At 41.4% G+C, this 22,211-nt stretch overlaps 1 protein-coding gene across 8 annotated transcripts in view; it reads right to left on the bottom strand.

Moving 5' to 3' along the window:
* Nucleotides 1-22,211, bottom strand: part of slain2 (SLAIN motif family, member 2) — a 115,284-nt gene that overhangs the window by 75,814 nt on the left and 17,259 nt on the right. Inside the window, exons 3-10 of one of the 8 annotated variants that reach the window (XR_013933338.1) lie at nt 19,753-19,923; nt 17,916-18,089; nt 15,299-15,658; nt 13,759-13,926; nt 10,596-10,682; nt 8,112-8,150; nt 6,846-7,062; nt 3,971-6,116 (exon numbers count right to left, since the gene is read on the bottom strand). Coding sequence is in view for 6 of the 8 variants with exons in the window: in XM_080431328.1 (XP_080287454.1) it covers nt 6,053-6,116; nt 6,846-7,062; nt 8,112-8,150; nt 10,596-10,682; nt 13,759-13,926; nt 15,299-15,658; nt 17,916-18,089; nt 19,753-19,923 (1,280 nt within the window). In the remaining 2 variants the exon portion in view is untranslated. Of the gene's footprint in view, nt 1-2,259; nt 6,117-6,845; nt 7,063-8,111; nt 8,151-10,595; nt 10,683-13,758; nt 13,927-15,298; nt 15,659-17,915; nt 18,090-19,752; nt 19,924-22,211 lie in introns of those variants that run through there. The other 7 variants (XR_013933339.1, XM_080431328.1, XM_080431329.1 and 4 more) reach the window with 7 other exon arrangements.

The following is a 22,211-nucleotide window of genomic DNA, read 5'->3' as shown; positions in this document are numbered from 1 at the left end:
CTGGTGAGTTATATCATTATAACTCATCACAATGACAGTGTAAGTTACAATACTCTATTGAACTATATCCTGTTCTTGTCATTATTGCTATGCATTTTCTAAAAGCCTCAAAAGAAAACAATTGTTTTAAAATATATATATTTCTTGTTTTTAAAGGAAACAAGATTCTGGCATGGACAAAGAAGTGAGGAGAGCTACATTATTTTTAATTGATTGCACTTATTTATGATGATGAATTTGATACATTATGATGTATTCATTATTTAAACACATGATTCATATTTAACTGTGTTGTCATGTCTCAGGAGGACAGTCCAGATTATGTGAACATCAGTGGAAGTGTTGGTCGTAGACGAGGCTTCATCTCCTCTGCTGATCAGGACACCAGGGTTGTAGAAGAGGAAAGCAACGTGTAAAGAAACACAGAAGCATGAAGACGTTCCTTTACATTTACAATAGACCAGGTGCTTATCAGTGTCTGCTGTCTGGACACTGAAATACAGCTTGACCTGAGATCAGCTAGCTTGTTTGTAAAATAGCAGAAAAAAATAGAAAACTTACAATGACATGACAGTGTAAGTTATGATAAGAATATGGATGTGACCATTGATCAAGATGTCATGAAAATGCACACCTCTGATGAAGAATGTGTTCTAGAGGGATATTGAATTTGACTGTGGCATTTGCGTAAAATTAAAGGTAGGGTAAGTGATATTTTTGGGTTAAAACAAAAAGTGTTTTTTTAAAAGGTTAAAGCACTATATTCTGATAGTAATCATTGCTATAGAGTGTTTGTTCAGTAACAGGAGTCTCCCCGTCTCTCCAGCTCTTTAATAAACAGAAAATACATTTTCCGGTAGGTGTCAAAATCTCAGCCAATCAGGAGAAAGTACCAATTTTTAAGCTTCATTTTTATAGTGTTCCAGTTCTAATTTTGCATGCTCATTTCTTAGTGTCATCACTTCCAATTTCACTTGTTTAATCTATATCCTGATTGAGTTCTCTATCCTGATAGGATAAAATTGGAAATGAAACTGAAACTGAAACGAAAATGCATTTTCTGTTTTATAAAGAGCTGGAGAGACATGGAGATTCCTCATATGGACAGGACACTCTATAGTAACGAGCACTATCAGAACATAGACCCATTTTGCAATGATTTGAATAATTGCAAATCACTTACCCTACCTTTAATATAAAACTGGAATTAAAGCAGCTAATGATAAATGGAGTGATAGACATGTACGTAACTCGGAGTAAATGTCATGTTTTTTATGTGTTGAGCATGTTATATTTTAGCCAGGATCTTATGATTTAATCAAGAAACAGGAAAATGTTGATGTGCAGTTAGAAGCCTGACTAGGTAACTCTAATAACTATGTGTGATGTTTGCAGAGCAGTACCAGCAAGAACCAAGATGTCCGTTATTACCATAGCTGTCTTTTAGAAGCTGTCATTTTCATTTTGTTCCCCTCTTTGTCCCCCCCCCCCCCAGAGGTAAAAAAATACATATTGGCACATTTTGGAGGGAACCAGAGTAGAGTAGACTCTATCAACTGACCTGGATGACCATCCAGGTCAGTTGATAGAGTCTACTCTACTCTGGTTCTCTCCAAAATGTGCCAATATGTATTTCTTTGTACATTTGTTTTATTTCTTTATAACTTTCTATAAACAACACATTCTTATGGACTATTATGTATGCAATGGATAATCACCTGCTATGCTAAAAATAATATCTAAAATTATAATTCTGTCTTTTTCAGTTTTTCCACGTCGTGGTGTTTAAATGATATGGTGAATGATAGTTACTCCTGGTGGACAGTAAAATATTAGGTTATGCAGGCTTCACGGTGTGAAAGGTTGGCTCTAACCATAACCCAACATTTCCTTGAAAGTTTACTTACTGCTAAAAACCATTCCTGACAAGAACAACCACCTTTTTCACAGTGTAGATGAGTGGCACTGTACAAGTGCAATGTAGAGGTATTTTTACTTTACTGGAATATTTCCAATTTTCAGTACTTTTATTTCAACTCCACTACATCTCAGTGGCAAATATTGTACTTTTACTCCATTACAATTATTTGAAAACTTTAGTACTTTGTAGATTCAGATGATTACAAAACGGTCGACCTTCTTCCAACTTCAACTACAACCAAACGCTTCAGCATCAATAAACCTTTGCACTAAAAATATAAACGATACAACTGGAAGGAAGAGCTTTTCAGCTTTTATTTGAAATGTGAGTTTACAGGGAAACTGAATGTCATGTTTGTGGATATAAAAAAAAAGTTCAATAACAAAAACTAATCACACAAAAGGTGTGGTACTGTAACTGTATGTCTTTTTGCAACATTCCTTCAGGCTTCCCACTGAATCTGAACATTACCAGAGGCACCTCTCTTTAATAAATAATTTCATTTACAGAATGAGCATAATTAGTTATAAATATGAAGGCGCATATTAAACATACTTTAGTCCTTTTTTTTTTCTTAAAGCAATTATAAATGTATTAATTCAATTACAAATAAACACAAATATGCAAACAAAACCAAATCAAAAGCAGAGATGCAAAATTGTAAATAATATTGGCAAATCCTGAAATTGGCACAATATGATAAATGAGCAGATAAAGCACGTCGAGAATAAAGTGAAACCTCAAATTATAGGCACTAGTTGGATAATATCCAGCACACCCATTTACCAAAACACCATCCATACCAAATCCTGGCACACCTAGTGTACTTTTAACCACTTTAACCCTGGAGTCCCAACTTTGGCCATGTCCTTATGGGCCAAACATAATGAAAGTATTTGACATTCTTGCGAGTGCGACATTGCTCTGAAAGAGGTTAAGTCATCTATAAGAGGGTCTGTCTGTCTGTAACTAGCCTGGCATACCACCGGCCGGATCACAGCCAAATGTCTTGTGCACACACTGCCACTGAAGCCCACATATGTTCACGTACAGTACGTTCTATACTTTTTGAAATATATATATATTTGTTAAATGAACGGAAGTCAATGGATGATATGATTGGCTACACTCTTTCAGAGCCAAGCCGATTGAACGGGGCTGAAATCTTGCCCAAATATGGAGTCATTATATACGTCACACACGACCCAAATGAAGTCCAAGATCTATGTGAAGACACGCCATTATTGGAGCCCGTCTTGTTTGTGGTTAAGTGGTTAAAGCACAAGAGACAAGATGGCCACTGAACCTTTTCTCACGACTCCAGACAATTTATTCCCTCTTTTTTTTTTTATCACGACATCAATGATAACACACACAATGTTGTTGCAAGGGAGGGGAGGGGTTCACATGAACCACATCACGTCTGCACTGGATGCTTGGATTCCATGGCTCTAGCAAGGGTGCAATTCTGTCTCTTTTTCTCGTTTAGTTTAGTTTTTTCTCTGGAGAGTGCAGGTTTATGACTAGAGAGGGGGTCTAGTTGAGCTACATATTTACCAAACCAGGAGGAGGGCAGGGGGAGGAGGAACCCACACCACAAAATGTCAGTGTGACTCGGTGAAAATCCGGAGGACAATTTGTCTGTCTGGTGAGGCAAAGTTGTGGCAAACGGTGGTTAGAAAGCCGTTAGTAAGTCCACCGGGGATGTCGTCACCGTCAACCCGAAAACATTCACCACTTCCTGTTCTGACACCAGCAACAACATCAACTAAACAATAAAAGGCTTTGGAGCATTAGCTTGCAGTTGAGGTCAGAACAAATATATCTTTTATAACAATTCAAATCGTCAAAACAAATACTGATATGGAGTTTTTTTGGGGGGGGAAACAATCAAGTCTTTAAATAAAATTTGAATAAATAATGTCCGGGGGGAAAAAAAATAGAAAGTACATTCTGACTTATAAATGGCAAAAAAAAAACACACGCATACAGAGGTGCTCTTAGACTGCTGACGACTACTCCCTCTCAACATGATGGGGTGTTTCTGACCAGTACAGCAGGGTCACCCACCAACATCTGTATCTGACCAGTACAGCAGGGTCACCCACCAACATCTGTATCTGACCTGTACAGCAGGGTCACCCACCAACATCTGTACGACACAGAGGAGACGACTGGGAGAACATTGATCAACCTGAGGGAGGAGGCATGGAAGGGAAGGGAGGGGGCAGGGGGGAGCAGTGGTGGTACATTTCGTTGCCGTCGGGCAGAAACCTCTTATCTCTGTTTTTAACCCATTAAGACCTGAGGCGATTCTTAAAAATGTTTTCTAAATCCTAACAGTTTTTTGAAAAAAGAAAAAAAAGAAATTCCAAGATTTTTCAAAAATAGCCAAAAAAATCTTAAGTGACACGGCATGCAAACAGCCCCGAGGTGAAAAAGGTGACAACATGTTGTTTTCTTTCGGGTCAGGTGTCACACAATTGCCCTATTTGGGTTCAAAAAGGTGAGTGTAGCTGAAAAGTGACACTTTTGCATGTCTGACAGATGCGTTCCAGGTCTTAATGGGTTAAACTTGGTGTTTGTTTCGTATATTAACGCCCTACTTGATCCGACTACAGCGCCACACAAAATCATCAAAAAGTAGCAGATCTGCAAGCTTTTGAGCTTGTAGATCTGCTGCTTTTGCCATTTCTGAATTTCAACATGAGGTTTCCACCCGACAGACGATTTACTTTAGTCCTGCACTTGAGTATTTTTTATTTTTTTTGAATACTTGTGTCTTGCACTCCACTACATTTCAAATACAAATATTGTACTTTTTTTGACGCCATTACATTTGTATGAAGGGGAATTAAGTGGTTAATTATGAATTAACCACGTAAATAGCTGGTCCACAAGCCCACAATGAGTCGCACGTTGGCTTATAGACCTGCTATTTTCACTATTATTCATGTTTTTTGGAACATTTCTGGAAAATATTCAAGTTTTTGAGACTTAAGGAGCACTTTGCCGGTTTTGCACCTATTTTTTATGACATTGAGGACGTAATGAACATGATGGAGTGTGTTTTTTTCTGTGTTCTTATATTTTGAATATGATTTTCTCTATGACATCATAGCAGAGAATGACAGGTTTTCCTGGACAACAGCCCATGTTTCTTTACAAGATCTGTAAAGACCATCTAACGGCACTAATATTTGCAGACACAACACAAATGACTATTTCCCTAATACATGTGCATAATGAACTAAAGAAATACCAAACAAAAGCTAAACAAACAAAGCAAAAACAAAATCAACCACTCCCCCCCTCTCTTCCCTGACCACTTGGTACGGTCTGACAAGGTATATGACAGTCTTAACGAGGTGATTGGTCCAGGAAGAACTGACATTATCTACTATGATGTTATAGTAAAGAAAACCATGTTCAAAATATCAAAACACAGAAAAAAACACTCCAACATCATGTTTATCACGTCCTCAACTGCATTAAAACGACATCTAAGTTGGTGAAGTGCCACTTTAAGTGTTTTTTAAAAGCATGTACTTGAATACTTACAGTATTTCTTTTAAAGCAAGTACTCCAGTACTTTAACCCAAGTACAAATTTGACTGAGCAAACCTTCACTTGTAGTCGAGTCATATTTGACCAGGAGTATCGATACCGTGACTCAAAGTACTGGAATCTGTTTGTTTTTCTTTCACACTGGAGTTGAGTTCTTTGTCCACCACCGGTGGGGGAGACACTGAGTGATATGAACCTGCTGACGGATGACTGCGGACGCTGAGGCAGGTGTGTATGTGGTCGGTGGTCTGTCCTCTGGAGGTGGGGTGGGCTGGTTTTCTTTGGCGTTCACTGGTGTGTCTCTCTCTCTCTCTCTCTGCATGCCCCCCCACCCCCACCCACACCCACCTTCCACAAACCACTGCACACAACGCTGCTTCAGACTGATGCGATGGAGACGTGGTCTATTGCGTTTTCGGGACACAGTCTCCCTTTCGCTCTGTGTGTAAGTAACCCCTCTGTGGGAGAAATGTTGATAGAATAAAGTGCCGCGTTGTAGCGTAACCCGCCTCCTCGCTTGTTGGACGGCTGGACTTTGGAGCGCGCCTCAGCTGGGCTGGTTTCTCAGTAGCAGCCTTCCCTCCAGTTCTCCGCCGTGCCGCCGTAGGTCCGAGGAGCAGGCAGGGACCTGAGGAAGACATGTAAAAAAAAAAGTTTTTGTTTTTAATGATTATATGTAGAGTTCAGCACGCAGGGGATTTGAACAGCACATTGAAACTGAACTTATGAATTATGACAAATTTCTCAGCACTCTTAAGACATCTCAGTAGCCCATTTCTGCCACTGTTTAAAAGGCCTAAATTGTGTGTTTTTATGGCATGGCAAACGTCTAGCTGTCTATAAGAGTGTCTGTCTGAGTGTCCGCCGGAGCTAATCTTGCAAACGGCTGGACGAATTCAGTCCACATTATTGTGCACATTGCCAGCAGGCCACATCATTTTCTTTTTAGATACTGTGAATGTTATCCTTTTTGAAATCTTTAACTTAAATGTCATGAGTTTTGAAATATCAAGTCGCATACATTCAGGTCTTTTTTATTTTTAATAGATTGTGGAAATGAGCTTCCATACATGAGATCAGCAGAGATGTGTATACCATTGGTTCTCAAAGTTGGGTCCCCATCAAAAGTATTTAATAAACCACTTCTGTTGGCTATTCAAAAATATAATGTACATGTGCTATTTTTGAATAATCTTGAAAGTGTTTGAAAAATGTTGAATAATTGGATTTTTTTAAACAAATCTTGTCTTCTGGGGGTGCCTGGCACAATAGGTTTTCAGATGGGGGCCAAATATATATCAATTTGGGGGGTCTTTGGCACAAAAGAAGTTGTTGAGGTGTTGAATGAAACGCGTACCTGCGTACAGGCTGGGCCAACTTGCTGCGGGGCAGGGGGATGCCTCCCCCTCCTCCCCCGGAGGGCGCGCTGGGGCGCGGCAGGCCGCTGCGGGGAGGAGCCAGGGAGCGTGTGGGCGTGGAGGTGGCCGAGCCGGGGGTGGAGGTAGCTTTCACCGGCTGCCTCAGGGCCAGCGGAGACGGCGTGGCCGGCGTCCGCAGCTTACTGGGAGACGGGACTGTTACCGGCACACACAGGACAGGACAGGACAGGGAAGACAAAGGATTCAGGATAACAACAAGCCATTGACCCATTAAGACCTGGGACACATCTGTGTCATTTTTAGATTTGAGCTAAAAAAAAATGCATTATTTTACACTTTGGCTATTCAAAAATAGCAGATCTACAAGCTCATAGCGCGGCACTCGGTGCCGCGCTATGATCTTGTATATCTGCTATTTTCGAGAAAATGTGTGCAAATTAATATATTAATATTCTTTTAAAGCGAACATTTTTATCTCAAATCTTTGCTTCTGGGGGGTCCCTGGAACAACATATTTTGAGATGGGGGTCCGCGGACGTATCATTTTAGGGGTCCTTGACATGAAAAAGTTTGAGCACCACTGATATAGAAACATACGTTTTTCAGAAAACTTGTTAGGATTTAGAAGACATTTGTAGAATCGGCTTCAGGTCTTAATGGGTTAACCAGGATTACAGGGCACTTATCTGGGTCAATCCTACAGGCAGAGCCTTTCAGGTTCCTCACTAGTTTTCACAGTCAAGCAATGATCTACAGCACGATGGGGTCTGTCTGAGGAACAATACATATATGATACTATAACAGATCTATATGTATGACACATGGTATGCATGTGTGGGCCCTCGTGCCTGATTTATACTTGGTCGCGCATAAAACAAAGAACAGATCTATAAGCTTGCAGATCTGCTACTGTCGATGCGCGACACTGGCAAACAACTAGGTATAAATCAGGCCTTAAGGAACTGCATTCAGCACCATTCACAAAATCAAAAAAACAACAAGAACAAAAACACAAATTCTTTGCAACTATGAAAATAATAGGGACAACGGCAACAGAAGAGGAACACAGGAGGACCAGCTACTGCATGTATTATGTACGGAGCTGCCCACTACGGTGTTGAGGAAAATGAGGAAAACACATGGCGAAATACTGGTGCAACCAGGACGCACAGACCAGACCAGAACAGCACACCATCCACACACACAACCACAAGTCACAATGTTCAGCCTCAGTGAATACTCACTGAAATCGGCTTCTTCTCCGAAGCAACACGACAGGGGGACTAAACACAAACCAAGACAGGAGAAATCGCTGTGAGGAAGCTTAACAGGTTTATAGATATATATATATATTTAAGCCCAGTGGAGCAAATGCACACAACTGACCACTTCAGGAAAATCTAGGGACAGTTTACACAAATTGATGGGCTCTTACCTAATCAAAAAAAAAGGAATCATTAGTGTATAAACTGACATTTATCTTGATATAGTATATATATATATATATATATATATATATATATACATACACAGTATATATATATATATACATACATACATATATAGATGAGAGAGAGTATCAGAGACATTCTTAAAAGCGTTCTAATGAATGGAAAGCCCTGCCTTAGGAGTGTTGCTACATAGTGGTGGTATGGGAGATGAAGGAACCAACGTCGAAGGACATTAAACATCAAAACCAAAAACCTGCGAGGATCTCTAGATGTAGAAATGTGTTGTTCTGTGAAGGCACTGTGTGCAGTGTTGCAATGCTGAATTGGAACGTGGTTGCACTCAATCTTAATGACGTGACGCGCACGTCGATTAACACCTACACTACAGGTCACACAATGGACAATCGATATGCATCTAGGCTCATTCCTATGTTAATTCACCTGGTGTGAGTCGGGAGCCTTTGTAAACTTTGTTGAGGTGTGAATTTAAAGTTGTTTTAACACTATGCGCGTGGTCAAATAGGTTCCTGCACGGCGTGCAAGGCCGTCCCATGAGCAATGCAACCTCGGCAGTGTGACACGTGTACATGTGGAACATGTCAGAGCCATCAACAGAAGCTGGAGATGACTAAAAGGCTGATATTTTTGCTTTTCTTTTTTTTTTCATTTCGACGCGGTCGATCAAAGTAAATAAATGAGCCTTTGGGCGATAAGTACATTACATTCACAGACAGACAGACTGTACATACTCTGCAGTTAGTAGGGTTACTCCTCGCTCTGGAGCAACAAAAAAAAGCCAAGCCTAGTGAAAGAAAATACTTTATAGTTTCTAGTGAGCTAAATAAGTTCACGTCTTCCCTCCCCTTCACTCTCTTCTGGTTGTTGCCCACGTCCAGTCCAAAACACTGGTGACAGCCTACAAGACAATGAAGAGCATGGCACCTCCTTATGTTCAGTACATAGACTCCACCTCTTCACCTATTCCTACGCCATGTGACCAGTGTTGCCAGATCTGCTTATTATAATTTCCCCGCAAGATTTTATTTGAAAATAGCAGATGTACAAGCTCACAAGCTTGTAGATCTGCTATTTTCAAATAGCTGATGTATATGTTAAAGTGCTCATGTGACCCACAGTCGCTTCTTTTGGGCTGGTTTTCCTAGACCTGGTTGCTTGTTTCTCTCACAGAATCTGACAACACTGATGTGTGTACCTAAGACCTATATTCAGACAAACATTTGTCTGATAAGACGTCACGTCAGTCACAGTGACGCTGTCATTTTCATCCAAAATGGAGAGGCAACAGCAGAGAACCTCCGTTTAATTACCTACAAATTAAAGTTTGCTTTGCAGCCGACACGTAGAGACAAATCCCCTTAAAAAAAATACACATCATGTACATGATACCGTCTGGAAGAACTCCACAGCTTGTAGTCTGTGTGTAGTCGTACAATTCTCACTTTCTATCCACCTTATGTACAGATGTGTGCTGTGCTATCAAACTAGTTTCTATTGCTGATCTACACCTACCTTTATGCTACTGATAGAAATGAAAGAAACTAGATCTCATCTTGGATACCAAGGTTCTCATTTCAAAATGTCTGACAAACTGGAGTGTCTCAGGGTGGAGCTTGGTTGAGCGGGCAGGGAGTCAACTTCCCTCCAATGTCACTGTCACTGACCAGCAGGGGTGGAAGAAGTACTCTGATATTTTACTTAAGTAAAAGTAACAATACCACAATATAAAAATACTCTGTTACAAGTAAAAAGGCCTGTGTTCAAAATGTTACTTGAGTAAAAGTACAAACGTATTGGCATCAAAATATATTTAAAGTACCAAAAGTAAAAGTACTAAAATGTTTGAAAATAGCCGATCTACAAGCTCACAACGCGTCGCATCGAGCTTGTAGATCAGCTATTTTCAAATAGCCTATGTATAAAATAGGGCTGAAGTGGTTAATGTATGTCTTATAATATAATAATTTATATCTGCAAAGTACCGTAACTTGTAACTAAAGTGTTCAAATAATTGCAGTGGAGTAAAAGTATAATATCTGCCTCTGAGAATTGTAAATACTCCAGTAGAGTAAAAATACCACAAAATTGTACTTTAATTAAGTACAGTACTTGAGTACATTTACTTAGTTACTTTCCACCACTGCTGACCAGTGACCTCCTATAGTCTAAGAACATCCGTACAGCGTTATATGGAGGTCATGGCGTGCCTTAAAGAAATGACCCCACAGCCCTTTGAGCTGTAGAGACAGCGGCCGTTACCTCGGAGGGACGACGGGCTTTGGAGGTGCTGTTTGGGTTTCGGGGAGGAGCGAGAGGGGGCTGAGTACCGTGGGAGCTGTCCTGCTGCTGGAAAACAGGGACATGGTTCAGTACGGGAGAGTCAGACACTGACACAACCAGTGAGGAGGAGGAGGAAGAGGAGGAAGAGGAGGAGCAGAGAGGCACAGTGGACGATGGCCAGGCAAGCCGCGGCCGGTTAACCCTCGGCCAGAGGAAGTGTGGCGTAAAGGCCACTAGGGGGCGATGCAGCCAAACTATTGCAGGCAGCTGTGTCTGAAGGGGGGCAGCAGCTGCCAGAACAGAGCTTTTTTTTTTTATGTCAGTCCCAGGTAGAAGACAGCTGTCTCAGCAGAGAGAGGAGGAGGAGCATGCTTTTAAAGGACAACTTTGTTTTTTTTACAACCAAGGTTTATGTTTTAGCTTGTAATTAAAGTAAATAAAAGATGAGTGTTAACATTTTTAAATGTACTGCTTTCTATAGTTTTAGCAATTTTCTGTCCGGTGGCTAAATATGTATTTTTTTTACACAATAACCCGGCGTTTTCTTTATTATTATTTACAGTAGCTCTTCTAGCCCCCAATAACTCACATCTGGCCATCAAAGACCACAGGACATTTTTTATTGTGTAAAAAAAAGACATATTTAGCCACCGGACAGAATGCCCCCGCTCACTGTAAAAAAAAAAACGCGAAAATTGCTAAAACCATAGAAAGCAGTAAATGAAAAAAAAATAACACTCATCTTTTATTTACTTTAATTACAAGCTCAAATATAAACCTTGGTTCTAAAAAAACAAAGTTGTCCTTTAACAGTCAACGTGAGTCACACAAACAGACAGGTGTGTGAGAGAGTGAGTGGGGGGAGGGTTGAGGCCGATTCATACTTGGTGTCTCGCGCTGAGAATAGCAGACCCACAAGCCCCACAACGCGTTGAGGAACCGACGCGTTGTCGAGCTTGTAGGTCTGCTATTCTCGGCCGCGCAACACCACCGCACGAAGGAACATAAATGAGGTTCGCACATGCCCAGTACAGCCAAGACTCGGATAATTAAGAAAAGAATTGAGTACAGAGACATTACTGCTGATCCAATAAGATGCTTGGATATGGTTTTCAAAAGGAACTGAACTAAGTCATTAAATAACAACATGTCCACATGAACAGCCTGTGTTGTTACAGAGTTGTCTAATGCAGGATTAACCCATTCAATTTGGGAACGCGTCTGTCATTTTTAGATTTCTTTGGGCTATTAAAAAATAGCAGATATGCAAGCTCATAGCGCGGCACCGAGTGCCGCGCTATGAGCTTGTAGATCTGCTGTTTTTGAAAAATCTTGAAAATTTGTGCAAATCTTTGAATATATATTTTCTTAGAGAGCGAACATTTGCAACTCAAATCTTTGCTTCTAGGGGGTCCCTGGAACAACATATTTTACAAATGTTCGCTTAAAAAATATATAAATTCAAAGATTTCCTTTTTTTTTTTTTGCAGATCTACAAGCTCATCCCGAAGCGCTCGGCGTCGCGCTATGGGCTTGTGTATCTGCTATTTTTGAATAGCCAAAAGAAATCTAAAATGACACATCCCGGACTTAATGAGTGAAATCATTTTTACTACCAGTTTAACCAGCCCAAAGCCGCTTTCTGATCCCTGTACCTCAGGTAGCTGAGAGGGGTTAGTGTGTGTGTGTGTGTGTGTGTGTGTGTGTGTGTGTGTGTGTGTGTGTGTGTGTGTGTGATTAGCAACAACACCATCCTTATCTTTGAACACCATCCTTATCTTTATGGGATTACACTGAACAGTGTTCGTCCACACAGGTTCAAAGCCTGAACTCCTATTGAAATCTGAGACAATACTCCTGTGTGTGTGAATCTAGTAGTCCATCTAAATGATATTCTAAGTTACTCTCTAATGCTGCAGGACTGCCTGGATCTACAGTGGCAGTAGAAAGGAAGAGGAAAAGATATTAACTGTGAAGACAAACACCAAGGAGGTAAAGAGGATTCCAAACCAACAAAAGAAACGGTTCTTTCAAGTCGCAGCCAAAAAGGATGAACAGAATCCCCACCAGGGAGCACAGAGATCACATCACATCATCTTATACTCAAAAACATTATCCTAGATGTTAACATTGTTGTCAAGAAGAAGGAGAAAGAAAGTCGACGGGGCATTTCATTTCAAATATGGACATTTATAACAACCTGTCTCCATAAACGGCTGTCTTGTGCAAGTTAATTCATTTCAATCAGAATCAGATGTGATGTCTGTCTGTGAAACTCACCAATATTATATTATTTAACCACTTAAGCCCTTTCATACATTGTTGTATGACATATAGTGTGGCGAAAATAGACGATCTACAAGAGCTTAACCCATTAAGACCGGGAACGCATCTGTGTCATTTTTTGATTTCTTTGGCTATTCAAAAATAGCAGATCTACAAGCTCGTAGCGCGGCACTCAAAATCGTGAAAATTTGTGCTAGCGAAATCTTTTTTTAAAGATATTTTTGGGGCCTTTTATGCCTTTATTTGGACAGGACAGTAGGCTGACAGGAAACGGGGGGAGACATACAGCGAAGGTCGTCGGGAACGGGAGTCGAACCCGCGACAAGCCGTCATGCTGGATTACCAGCGTATATGGTATGCGCCTGGACCGCTAGCGAAATCTTTTAAAGCGAACATTTGTAAAATGTTTAGTTCCAGAGACCCCCCCAGAAGCAAAGATTTCAGTTACAAATGTCCGCTTAAAAAAAAAGAAATAATTCTAATATTTGCAAAAAAAATAACGATTTTTCAAAAATAGCAGATCTACAAGCTCATAGCGCGGCACTCGGTGCCGCGCTATGAGCTTGTATATCTGCTATTTTTGAATAGCCCAAAGAAATCTAAAAATGACACACGGACGCGTTCCCGGTCTTAAAAGGTTTAAGCAGTTATTTTTGCAATTTTTATAAAACGTTGCCTATAATGAACATGCCCAAAATAGGGCTGCCTAGGGTTTAAAGTGGTTAAAAAACTATAATCTAATAGAGGCAGGTGGAAAAATAAAATGTAAAAACTTGCAAAACAAGGCACGGCTGCTACCCTGTCTGACCGGTGGTTTATGTATGCGTTTCAGTCGTCCCCCTGCTGGGATACTCACTGGCAGACTGGTTCTGGTGTCTTGGGGAGCCTCCGTTTGGCACTTGCAGGTTGGACTCACAGCTGCGGCTGTTCTTCACCGGCTCCGGGGCCGCTGGCGGCGCCGCGGCCGCCGCCGCCGTGGAGGAGGAGGAGCGCGTCAGGTTGGGAAGACTACGACGCAGCTTCTCTACAATGACCACAACGAACGCCACAGTGTTAGTTTCATCGTCTAAACCTATGACGAAAAATGTTCGTCGACTACCTTTTACCTTTTTCACTGAAGAAAACTTAAAGTAATACTAGGTAACGTTTTCAACAAAAATAAAGTTAAATTGTATATCTTTTGCGAGTGGCAAAAGTTTCACAACACCCACTCCATGAATTTCACCCCCGGAAGCCTTTTATTTATATATTTTCTATTGAACGTGTACGGGGGGGACTTTCCCGGGAAAATGACGTTCCTGGCCAACGTCATGACGTCGTGGCCGACGTCCTCAGGAACTACCGCAACGGTTTCCTGTTTGGCCAGGAACTACCGCGCTATTAACAAAAAGGAACCTCACGCTGATTTTAAGATAATGTAGGATTGGAAGATCGAAAAAGAACAGAAAAAGAAAGCACAGCTCATGGTAACTAATGCTCCACTGGCTAAGAGAAACGATCCGTAGATAGTATAAAACTATTAAAAGATCGCTTTTTGAAACGCTTCCGGCTTCCGGTGAAAACGAATGGAATTCTGGGTAATCGAGGACTATGGAAATTGTATGCAGTGACGGTAGTGACCAGCAGAGGTTGCTAAAAATCGTTATTTGTGATTCTGCATTGTACAACTTTAATAAAAAGTAAAGCTAAGATGACAAAAACTTCAGAATTGACAACATTGCATGTTTGGAATTGTAACAGCTGAAATCCATAATAATATATCAGTATTCCGATATTAACCTGCGGGCCGCATTGAGTGAAGGTGGGGGCCACGTGTGGCCCCCGGGCCGCCAGTTGCCCATGTGTACTCTAATGTGTGGTGAAGAACGCTTTGCCTCTCTCTGCCATGTGGTCAGGATGGCAGCACACACACTCATGGATTAAAGCAAAATAAAATCTCACGACTGAAAAAAATGTGTATGGCCAAGTCCTATTATAACATTTGTGAAACAGTGTGAAAGGAGCCCCCCACAGTAGCGCTGTTTGTTAAACAATGAACACATTATGTAAAATTAGGTTTTAGTAATATTGTTTCTGCCTTGAAAAAAAAACACAGACTGAGGCTTTAGCCTTTGCTTTTATGAAATATCTGAGATATTAGGGTTTTATGGAATATGCTTCTGAACATATTGCTAGTTTGACCACTTCAAATGCTCTGATCTTTCAAAATAATAATCAAAAATAGCCTATTCTACAAGCTCTCAATGCGAGCTTGTAGATCGGCTATTTTCACTGCGCAACATGCTTCCATAGAAAACATGCTGGCTTCTATCGAATCCAAATGACTGAAATCAGTCATGGTGACTGAGAACTTTAATCCATGCACACTGTGGCGGTGAAGTGGCCTTGTTATATACCTTCGTTCTTGACCACGTTGGTCTGCAGGTCGGCCGCCCCGCCGTGGCCCTGCAGCGAGTGCCGCGGCTGCTGCAGGCGGCTGATGACGGGCTGCGGCGAGCCGCCGCGCCCGTACTCGATGGAGCGCGCCGGGGAGCGCGAGCGCGGCGAGTTCCTCGGGGAGGCGCGGGGGGAGTGGCGCGGCGACGGGCTGAAGCGGCTGGAGGGCAGGTGGAAGGCCGGGTGGAGCGCGGCGTCCTCGTCGTCCTCCAGGCTGTGGGCGTCCAGCTCCTGGTCGCTGAAGGTGCTGCGCCGGAGAGAGTGGCACGACGAGCCCGAGCTCCGCCTGGACGCCGTGGCCGCGTAGTCCTGCCGCAGACCTGATGAAACACACACACACACACACACACACACACACACACAGTTGGAAACTTCTGTACAACAGGGCGTTCTTCAGTGGTGGAAAGTAACCAAGTACATTTACTCAAGTACTGTACTTAAGTACAATTTTGAGGTATTTGTACTTTACTTGAGTATTTCCAATTTCCAATACTTTTACTTCTACTCCACTACATCTCAGAGGCAAATATTGTACTTTTACTCCACTACAATTATTTGAAAACTTTAGTTACTAGTTACTTTTCAGATATAAATGATGATATAATGAAACATACATTAACCACTTTAACCCTATTTTATACCTAGGCTATTTGAAAATAGCCGATCTACAAGCTCACAACGCGTCGCATCGCGACGCGTTGTGAGCTTGTAGATCTGCTATTTTCAAATATTTAGTACTTTTACTTTTGGTACTTTAAGTACATTTTGATGCCAATACTTTTATACTTTTACTCAAGTAAATTTTTAATTCTGGACTTTTACTTGTAACAGAGTATTTTTATATTGCAGTATTGGTACTTTTACTTAAGTAAAGAATTTGAGTACTTTTTCCACCACTGGCGTTCTTAAACTTTTTCGCCCCCATCTGAAAAAGGTTTTCTGTCATTGAGCCCCAGAAGAGAAGATTTATGTTCAAGAATGTTCAAAATTATTAAACATTTTAAATATTTTTCAAACATTCTCAAAAACAGCAGATCTACAAGCTCTCAGCACGGCTCGAAGTGACGCGCTGTGAGCTTGTAGATCTGCTGTTTTTGAATAGCCAACGGATGAATGGATAAAGTGGTTTAAATGATTGTGATGCTATATTAACTACTTTTGCTGGGGACCCCCTGGAACACCCCCAAGGACCCCTGGGGCTCCCCGGACACCACTTTGAGAACCGCTGCTGTACAAAACTGTGTCATCTGTGAACACACAACTAAACTGATTCTGTATGAAACTCTACGAGGGTCTCCGTTCCCCTGCATGTCTCTCTATTGGTTTGTAACGCCTGCATACTCGTCACGTGTTGGAACTTCCAGGCACTGTGTGAACAGCTACTCATACACAAGCTAGCCTTGTTTCACCACTTCCATTTCCCTTATCTGATCTGAGCTAGAAAGCGTTCTGGTTTAACATTCCACATATCTGGAATAACTCTCAGGAAAATGGAAATCTATTCAGCGTATCGTGCACAACAAGTTAACTTATGTTGCTATAATATCAGTAGTTCTCAAGACTATTTCATGTCAAGGAACCCCCATGTATTTGGCCATGGACCCCCATCTCAAAATATGTTGTTCCAGGGACCCCCAGAAGCAAAGATTTGAGTTTAAAATGTTTGTTTTAGAAAATACATATTCAAAGATTTGCACACATTTTCACGATAAAAAGAAAATAGCAGATCTACATGCTTGCCGTGCGATGAGCTTGTATATCTGCTATTTTTGAATAGCCAAAGTATAAAATAATGGTTCAAGTGGTTACCCAGATGCGTTCCCGGTTTGAATGGGTTGAAAGTTGCTAAGTACAAAATGTATTGACTGACGTTTCGATGCTACTGCATCTTCCTCAGAGTCATAAATGACTGAATTTATGACTTATGATTTAGTCTGAGCTGCTCCAGTGTCTTCTCTACTTATTGTAAATGTATGTTTGTTTTTCCCCCAGGATATGCCCCTTTACAGTGGTGTAAAGTAACTAAGTACATTTACTCAAGTACTGTACTTAAGTACAATTTTGAGGTACCTTCACTTTACTGGAGTATTTCCAATTGGCTATACTTTTACTTTTACTCCACTAAATCTCAGAGGCAAATGTTGTACTTTTACTCCACTACAATTAATTGAAAACTTTAGTTACTAGTTACTTTGTAGATATAAATGATTACATTATAAAACATATATTAAACACTTTAGCCCTATTTTATACATAGGCTATTTGAAAATACCAGATCTACAAGCTCAAAACGCGTCGCATCGCGACGCATTGTGAGCTTGTAGATCTGGTATTTTCAAACATTTAGTACTTTTACTTTTGGTACTTTAAGTACATTTTGATACCAATACTTTAGTACTTTCACTCAAGTAAATTTTTAATTCCGGACTTTTACTCGTAACAGAGTACTTCTACATTGCTGTATTGATACTTTTACTTAAGTAAAACATTTGAGTACTTTTTCCACCACTGCCCCTTTACATGTAGCTGAACAATGAAGTTTTGTAAAACAGACAACGGGCGGCTCTTGTAACGTACTCTCCTCCTGCATGCGGGCCAGTATCTGGACATCAGTGACATCGTTGAGTTTATAGGTGGTGGAGGAGCCCACGGAATCCTCGTCCATCTCTGAGGTGCTCAGCTCACTGTCCACTGACGACTGGGGGCTGATCGCCGGGGGGTTCCTCTCCGCCGCAGTGTTGCGCTGGTGAGCTGACAGAGAAAAACAACAATGAGGCACATCTGACACCTTATATCTCAAACTTCTTCCATGTCAAGGACCCCCAAAATGATATGTATTTGGCTGCGGACCCCCAACTCAAAAATATTTTGTGCCAGGGACCTCCAGATGCAAAGATTTGAGTTGAAAATGTTCGCTTTAAAATATATATATTTAAAGATTGTATTTTCACGGTTAAAATGACTGACGCTATATTAACTCTTAGTTACTGGAGGTTCATCTATAACAACACTGACGGCGAATTATTGGGACTGATACAGTGACTCTCAACCTTTTTTATTTCAAGGACCTCCAGTTTGATATGCATTAGGACACGGACCACTTTTTTTTTAAATCTCTGGGCTCTCCAATCCTCAGTGTCAATTTTACTCCGAGAGCGTACAAATGCAACCAACCATTTGGTGCCATTTGTACGCTCTCGGATAACAGACCTCTAAGGGTCCATTTGGTTCCTAACTCTCAATCACTTGGATGGGGTTCGAGAACAGGTGAACTAGACCAGTGGTTCTCTAAAAGTGGGGTCCAGGGACTCTCAGGGTTCCCTGAGGGGGTTCTAAATTGACACTTTCAATTCTGTAACCCTGACAGTATACTGTAGGAAGACTGTCAGACAAAGACTCGCTCGCTGCATTAATATTAAGGAAGACTCCTTAGACAGAGACTTAAGAAAATAGAATGTATTTGATTTTATATACTCATAAAGTGCTCTGTGCTATATGAGTCATATAGCACTGACGAAGGTCCCAGGACCGAAACGTTTGCAAATTTTATTCATCCCTCACTATGAGCACAGAGCTCATAAAGAGCATATAAAAATAAAAGAAATTCAATCTTTTTAAGTCTCTGTCTAAGGAGTTTTCCTTAATATTTATGCAGCGAGCAAGTCTTTTTCTTCCAGTTTTCCATTATGTTGTTGAGACCACCGCACCTGCAGTCAACCCTGAACTAAGGACAAAGAAGGACACAACAGTTTTCCCTGTCCCTGACAGTATACAAATGGAACCAAATGGACCGTGTCAAGAGTTAACCCACTAAGACCGGGAAGGAATCTGTATATTTTTTAGATTTCTTTGGATATTCAAAAATAGCAGATCTACAAGCTCATAGCGCGGCATGGAGTGCTGTGCTATGAGCTTGCTGATCTGCTATTTTTAAAAAATCGTGAACATTTTAGCAAATCTTTGAATATATATACGGTATACATATTTTAAAGCAAACATTTTTAACTCAAATCTTTGCTCCTGGGGGGATTCTACAAATGTCTTCTAAATCCTAAAAAAAAAACATGTTGCTATAATCAGTGGTTCTCAAACTTTTTCATGTCAAGGACCCCCAAAATTATATGAATTTTGGCCGCGGACCCCCATCTCAAAATATTTTGTTCCAGGGACCCCCCCAGAAGTTGTAACAGAGTTAAAAAATGTTCGCTACGGAAAAACAGATATTCAAAGATTTGCACACATTTTCACAATTTTTCAAAAACTCAGTGCCGTGCTAAGAGCTTGTAGATCTGCTATTTTTGAATAGCCAGAGAAATCTTAAAATGACACAAATGATGCATTCTCGGTCTGAAAGGGTTAAGGGGGGGTCCTTGAAATGTAAAAAGGTTGAGAACCAGCGAAATGGACGACCTACCCGTGTTGACGGGCATCAGCTGCTGCCTGACGATGGGCACTCTGCAGGGCGTGGAGGACGGCGAGTTGAAGCCGCTGCTGTAGGGGCTGTTGGCCGCGTTGGTGCTGTACGGGCTGCCGTAGCCCACCTGAGGGCTGTAGGGGCTTCCATAGAGGCTCCTGCGCTTGTTGGCTGCAGACAGACAGGCAGAGAAGAAGAGGGGCGATTATGAGCCACAAAATATAAATATTAATACCGCAACGACAAGAGAAGGACATGACCGGTGGTGTTGAGTTGACGCATCGTTTTGGAAGAGTGAAGCCAAGCAGGCTCTGCGGCCTGCTTTAAAAAGGAGTAGTTCACCCAAAACATGACTTATTTTCTATCAATTACACACCCCATGAAGCCTTGAATTTTTTGGAATTCAAGGCTTCATGGAGTGTGTAATTGATAGAAAATACGACATATTTTGGGTGAGCTACTCCTTTAAAAAGCTGCAATTCATGTCCTACCCATGATTCGAACCCGGGTCCCCTGCCTGAGCGCCAACATGTCTACAGCTGAGCTGTTTCAGGTAGAGGATAAATTGCAGTGTAAATTGTTTTGACCTTCATGCAATACCACTTGTCAACCAGCAGGTGTCCTAACCGACCACAGGATCTAAAATGTCTCTAAAAGAGCAGGCAGACCAACTACAACCACCACAGTTGTGTTAGTTATAAAGTATTGTAGAAAAGAGACAGTAAACGCACACCAATGGCTGTGGTATTGAGGTGCTGAATACTGGAAACTGGAAACTTTTATAAAGAAGAAAGAAGTGTTGGACACTCTGGCTCTCATATCAAGTTATTTTTCATTTATTGATGTTTCAGCCTGCTGGCCTTCTTCAGAATTAATAAATGTTATAATGTATTAACATACTCTACAGTACAGACTGATTAAAATCCTATTTTACTCACAAAGTTATGGAGCTGTAAGGGTCAGTAGATACAACACTCCGCAGAGGGATTTAAACACTCTGGAGGAGTCCTGGATTACAGTCATTCACTGATGTGAATGTAATCAATAAAAAGAGTTGGGAAATCCGCTGGAAACGTATTTATTGGTGGCTACAAATAGAGCAATATGATCTCTCCTCTTTTTTTTATTTCCCATTAAAAAGCCAAGAACAACCACATGAACATCTGACTAGAGGCTGATTCAGCAGCTGCTCCTCTCTAACGTGGACACACGCTGAAAGCACAATGAGCTCAGACTTCATGTGTCTGTGATGTATGTAAGGTTTAGGTTTCAACCGCCATTCACTTCCTAGCCGATGACATCATCCGAGTCCCATTGATTCCATAAAATAACAAGACCAGGAGACCTGGTTCTGCCAGACCCAGACTTCACATGACGTGTCAGCCTGTGTCTATGCCCATGTATGGACGAAAGGGGGACAGACTTTTATGGCTGGGGCCTAAGGACAAAGTGACCATGCCCATGTATGGAGAAAACAGGTACAAAGCCTCATGTAAGCCAGACCCCCTGGGTCCGGCAAAAAAGAGGATGGAACATACAGTGCACAAGAACACACACACACACACACAAAGATTTGACAAATCTTCACGATTTCTTCCCAAAAATAGCAGATCTACAAGCTTGTGCCGCGCTATGAGCTATTTCTGCTATTTTTTAATAGCCAAAGAAGTCTTAAAATGACACAGATGAGTTCCCAGATTGAAAGGGTTAAGTGGTTAGGATGTGAATGAAGTTGCTCCTAACCAGCCAGTACTCATTGACCATCATCATCCTAGTAGCTCTGGACCAGGACCTGGCTGGGTTCACTCCTTAGTTAGTGTCCTTCTCTGTGAGCTCTGCAGTGCGTTGGCACCAGCATGCTGCCTGTTCCTTCTGCTTAGAGAGTCTCTTAAAGCATATGTTCAGCATGGCTCTGACAGAGAGCTCCCTCATCACAAACACCGGACAACAATACACTCGGTTCAAACCTAAAGCAGCAAAAACAATGCAAGCCTCTGTGAGGCCCGGCTGCAGGCCCAACCAAACGGCCGTCAAAGAGTCCATAGTCTCACTGAGACAGAGTCTTCATAGAGACTCTGGGGGGGACATGAGACTGGGTGACGGAGGAAGGAAAAACAGGACCGAGGCCTGGATAAAGCAGGCACCAAGAGAAGGAACATGACCGTGGATGACAAAGAAACCATGTGGCTCCAACTCTTGCCCGCAACTCGGTTTATATAATCTAATTCTGAAGTCATTATCGTATGATTTTATGTTCTGTGGAAACGTTTACTTAAGGGGTTTTTGTACCAGGAGTTTGTCCTGAAAACATATTAGTTTAGCTCAGCCAGTGAGTGCACTGCACAGATCATAATTGTCCTTTTAACATGAGGACCCAGGTTCAAATCAGACCCCCATTTGTCTCTAATTTCTCTCTATGCTTGATTTCCTGTCTCCCCAATACCTACATAAAATAAAAC

The sequence above is a fragment of the Gymnoscopelus braueri genome, assembly GCF_963280865.1.
Source record: "Gymnoscopelus braueri genome assembly, chromosome: 6".
Taxonomy (NCBI): domain Eukaryota; kingdom Metazoa; phylum Chordata; class Actinopteri; order Myctophiformes; family Myctophidae; genus Gymnoscopelus; species Gymnoscopelus braueri.
This window is presented reverse-complemented; position numbering and strand designations above follow the sequence as displayed.